Source organism: Episyrphus balteatus, chromosome 3 (genome assembly GCF_945859705.1).
Source record: "Episyrphus balteatus chromosome 3, idEpiBalt1.1, whole genome shotgun sequence".
Taxonomy (NCBI): domain Eukaryota; kingdom Metazoa; phylum Arthropoda; class Insecta; order Diptera; family Syrphidae; genus Episyrphus; species Episyrphus balteatus.
Genome location: NC_079136.1, coordinates 77,865,999 through 77,870,638, shown reverse-complemented (window position 1 = coordinate 77,870,638; position 4,640 = coordinate 77,865,999). Strand labels below are relative to the sequence as shown.

Genomic DNA, 4,640 nt, shown 5'->3' with positions numbered 1-4,640 from the left:
TATTTAATTAAAAAAACATTTTTTTTCTTAGAGTCCTGAAGTAGTATGTAACGGTGTAACCACACGTGAAACGTCGACAAAAAAGTAACATAAAAAAATAAAACAAGCAGATTTTCTAATTTTTTTGATGTGAATGTTGTTTGTTGTTCTTATCACTACGATAATGACATAAACTTAAGATTCCCCTACTAGATGCAGTTTTTCAGTAGAAACAAAAACGAAAAGAAACGGTTGAGTCCTGATGGCAAATTTTGTATACCAATAACCAGTAAAGATAAACAGAAAAAATTGAAGGAAAAACAAAAAAACAAAAAGAAATATAGTTTTAAATCAATTGTTTATTTTTTTTTTTTTATTTTAACAATATTTTTTTTTAAATCATTATTTTATCAAAAAATAAAATTTTTTTCTTATTTGACAATATTCAGAAAAATATAAAATGTTTAATACATTTTTTTAAAGCTTTTGTCCCTATCACAGAGTTCAATATTATTTAATTATTCTTAATTCTATTAATGCACAGCCTTAACACTCTTAGGATACCTCCCGGCAGCGGCAACCACTTGTTTTTTTTTTTTTTCAAGTCTTGTTGTGTATTCACCATGGTCTCCAAACTGTGTTAATATTGTTAACCACTGGCCGATGTGCAATTTTAAGCAGCAATTCTGATTTAGTTGACATAGACGATGATGACATTGATGATGACATTGAATGGTCACTATCACTTCCATAACCAGAAGACACTGGACTAAGTATCAAAGGTGATTGACGATTTAAATTCTCTTCACCACAATAAACATTCAATGGTGTGTTTATTTTTGGAGAAGGAGCTGGTTTTGAGACCAATTGATTGAGGCGCACTCCTAAATGTGTCATCAGATTTGTTCCAAGAGTGATGTCAACTTGTGGCAGGCTTGCCAAACAGCGGGAAACTTCATTAGCAGCTTGAATGTATCCAGTTCGAAAGCTTTCTTTATTTTCAGATGCTTGTGGTGTTGTTTTAGAATTCTTAACTTTGCGTAAATGCTGTACTGTCAATTCCAAAATATCAGCCTTTTCCAATTTGACATTTGTATCTCCACTTTGTTGCATGCATTCAGCAATCAGATCCTTCAGCTCATCCAAACACTTATTGATCCTGGCACGTCTTTTACGCTCCAACATTGGTTTCATCACTTTACGGTATTGGTATGTTTTTGACATTTCGTATTTGGCGTTGGCGGTATTCATGGTTACGATATTTTTACGTAAAAAAGAACTTGAATATATTTTATAACTTTGAGAAGGTTGTTTAACCGTGTTGTTCGTTCGATAACTGAACTGAGAATGATGAAAAGAAGGGATCAAACCACCCTTATATACCTGCACGTGCCTCAGCTCTTTGAGCCTGCAAGAAAAAAAAAAGTACCTTCCGCCATCAAATGTGTGTGTGCGAAGGGATCAGACATTCTCTTCTGTCCTTTTTATTCTTATCGAAGAAGAATAAACCAGATAAGCACTATGCCTGCCACTAACGCACAACAGTTGATGGTTGTTGTTACTTGATAGGGAGAGAGTGGTGGTGTTTTTTGAGAGCTCTCGCACATGATATGATGATGGTGGTGGGATGACGAATTCAATCCTCAGGCCAGGCAGCCTGCTTGCCACAAGCTGCTTCCATGCTACACTCCTGATTCACGAAACGATTCGTGGGAAACAATTTGGAAGTGAGTTTCCCACACGATGTTTTCATTATTACTCTTGGCAGCAGTGGCAGAAGCAGCAGCCACCTGCCCTTCGTCAAATGGATGTTGAATGTACACTTACTTATATGAAGCTCTTTTTGTTAATGTATTTAGACTGTTAGTGTATTAGTGCCGTGTGGGTTTCGTCATCGCCATTTAGTAGAGAGACCCAGAAACATTGAAAAGTGTGAGAAACTCGTGGTTGCAGCTGTTGTTGTTATTATTCAACTCAAATATCAAATTTAGGATACAATCCTTTTATCAGTTCAAGAGCGAAGAAGCCCTTTTTTTTTCTTAGGCCAGGGCTCTGGCTTGATTTGGTTGTATATTATACATGATGAGTGTGCTATGATGTGGGGGAACTATGGGCATTCCGCTGCATAAGGTTTTTCCGTTCACGTGCAGGGCATGAGTTCTATCTTTTATGCTGCACTTTATACCTATGTTGGACTTGGACTTAGACTTGATATGATACGAACAGGTATAAGAGCCATTTGGGGTACACACGGAAGGATGCAAGGTATTTTACCTTCGTTCGTTCTTCTATAATACTTGTGACGTGCTTTTTCGAATTTTGTTTTAATGTTGATATTCGTGTTGGTCACTTGATAGTAAGTTCCATCTTTTGTATAGGTAGGATTTTTAGATGCATTCGAGTATAAAGTTGAATTGGGATTAAGAGAATGTGTGGTGTTTGTTTGGCGGATGGTTGGGTTGATGTTTGAGCTTCTTTTTTGAGATTACTTTTTTTTAGTTCGTGTTCTTGGAAATTGCTTTAACATTATTGCGGCGCGATGCTGTACATATTGGTGGTTTGTAGTATGTGCACACTTTTGACACGTGAGCTTCATTAATGGTTGAATGAGGCAGTAGCCTGTAGGAGATTGGGGTTTAATAATTTTTGCTTGTGCTTTTGTTGGTGACTTTTTTTTTGTCAGTTATATTAGTATTAATGGCAGTAAGTAAGTTTGAGTTATAAGTTAGAGATATTTTTGAAAATAGATAAGGATTATCTTCTGTCACGGGTAAAAACAAAAGAAGCTATTTTGAGGTACCTAGCCTAGGTATTTGCTATTTCAAATGTGTATTTAAATAATCAAAATATTTGTAGCTTCTATAAATAATAAGTAAAAACGTAACCGCTTCCTTTCGCTAATTGAAGAAAGTTAGAATTTTTAAAGACTTCATTACCTAAGCACCATGGTCCTATTTTAATGACTGAAGCTGTATTATTTTTCGCATGTTATCACTTTATATAAAATATCTTTGTTGTAATCTAAAAAGTGTAGGATAAACCATAAATGTACTGTCCAGCTTTACTCGAAATAAAAGAGTTGAGAAGCGAACTTTCTTTTTGGGATTCAAACTTAATTTTTCTGTTTTTTTAATTTTTGTTTTCAGGAACAAATTGTATTTGATTAACTTTGAAAAGTATGTGATAAACAAGTATGATAAATAACAAATAATAGTAATAGATAACAGTTTTATAATCACGATCGCTCTCTGATGTACCATCAAATTACTGCTGAGTGGATATTAATCCACTGGGTCCACATCACAAATATGCGACGTTTTGCAACATGTATTTGAAATAAATGAACCTGAAGTAATTGATAAATTTTTAATTAAAATCACTAGTTGAATATATTCTGAAACACTTTTGACTGTCATGTACCCTGGCCTCTTGCTCGTATGCTGTACAGATGATAAATTGTTTTTAATAATCTCATCTCAAACATGTTTTAAGAAATTTTGTTTAATAGCAATTGAAGCTTGATTTCAGCAAAAGTTTCCAACACAGCAGCAATTTGAGGCAATAGTTAATACATATTTATGTTTGTATAGTAATTCTTAAACAGTCTTTATGAACACCGTTGACAACCAAATACAGAAGAGCCACACAAATCCAAGCCTAAGTATAATGCTAGACTTGATTGCATAGTTAAAGTCTAATCTGATTTTTTAGGAGTACTTGATTAACGACCAGTCATTTTAATAGCTTAGCCAGCTTTTCTGTACCGCACGGAGAAAAATAAAACACTTTAAAATAAGATGATGTCCATACCTTAAATCCCATCTTAAAATAATAAAATTTCTTATGAAAATACATACAAAAATAAATTCTCTTAAATTCAAAAGTTGTAGTGATCAGTAAACTGTAGTTTATTGTCAAGAATTAAGAATTATTACTTAGGGCCAATTTTTCAATAGTCAGTTAAACAGTCAGTTAGTACTTATTCCTAAGGATAGAGAAAAAATCAATTTTTCAACAGGCAGATATAACTTATTCCTAAGAATAAAACTATCTGCTTCTTTCAGAGACGAATAAAAATTATTCTACGGAATAATTTCAACAAAAATATTGTGTCAGTTGTCAAAGCTGTTTTGAAAGAATTTTGAAAAAAATACAGTGAAACACAAGAAAACAAAAACAATCATGAATAAAAATGACGTTTAATTTTAAATATTTTTGAATTTGACAATTTTTTTTTGTTATTCTGTAGAATAAATTATTTTTGATTGAAAAATTCAATGTTTTTATCTGATTGTTTATGAGTCTAATAACTTTATTCATCAAACAGTTAACTGACTGTTTATTAGAAGATTGAAAAATTGGCTCTTAGTCGGATAAAGTAATGATTTTTATTTGGAAAATTCATTGTTTTTACATTTTTCGACGTTTAATAAAAGACTGTTTAAATTGCACCATTCCCTAAAACTATGAAGGTCCTCTTGAAATTGAAAGCAGTCATCTATTGAATTGAAGAAGTGATGATTTTTGTATAATTGAAGTTAAGTCATTTATTTATGTAAATAATAAATAATAATAAAGGGCCAAGATGCCTGCCTTGTGGCACACCAGATTTAACATAGAATTGTACATACATTGCACATTTCTAAAAATAACACTGTAAC

General features: G+C 32.7%; 1 protein-coding gene across 1 annotated transcript; it reads right to left on the bottom strand.

Moving 5' to 3' along the window:
* Positions 1–544: 544 nt before the first annotated feature.
* Positions 545–1,666, bottom strand: LOC129914243 (enhancer of split m7 protein). Its single transcript, XM_055993404.1, has one exon. It carries the CDS (start codon positions 1,228–1,230, stop codon positions 598–600), a length of 633 nt encoding a protein of 210 aa, XP_055849379.1. The 5' UTR covers positions 1,231–1,666; the 3' UTR covers positions 545–597.
* Positions 1,667–4,640: the final 2,974 nt, after the last annotated feature.

Excerpts from the sequence above, each read along its gene's own strand:
- LOC129914243 (XM_055993404.1), bottom strand. The coding sequence starts at position 1,230 with ATGAATACCGCCAACGCCAAATACGAAATGTCAAAAACATACCAATAC.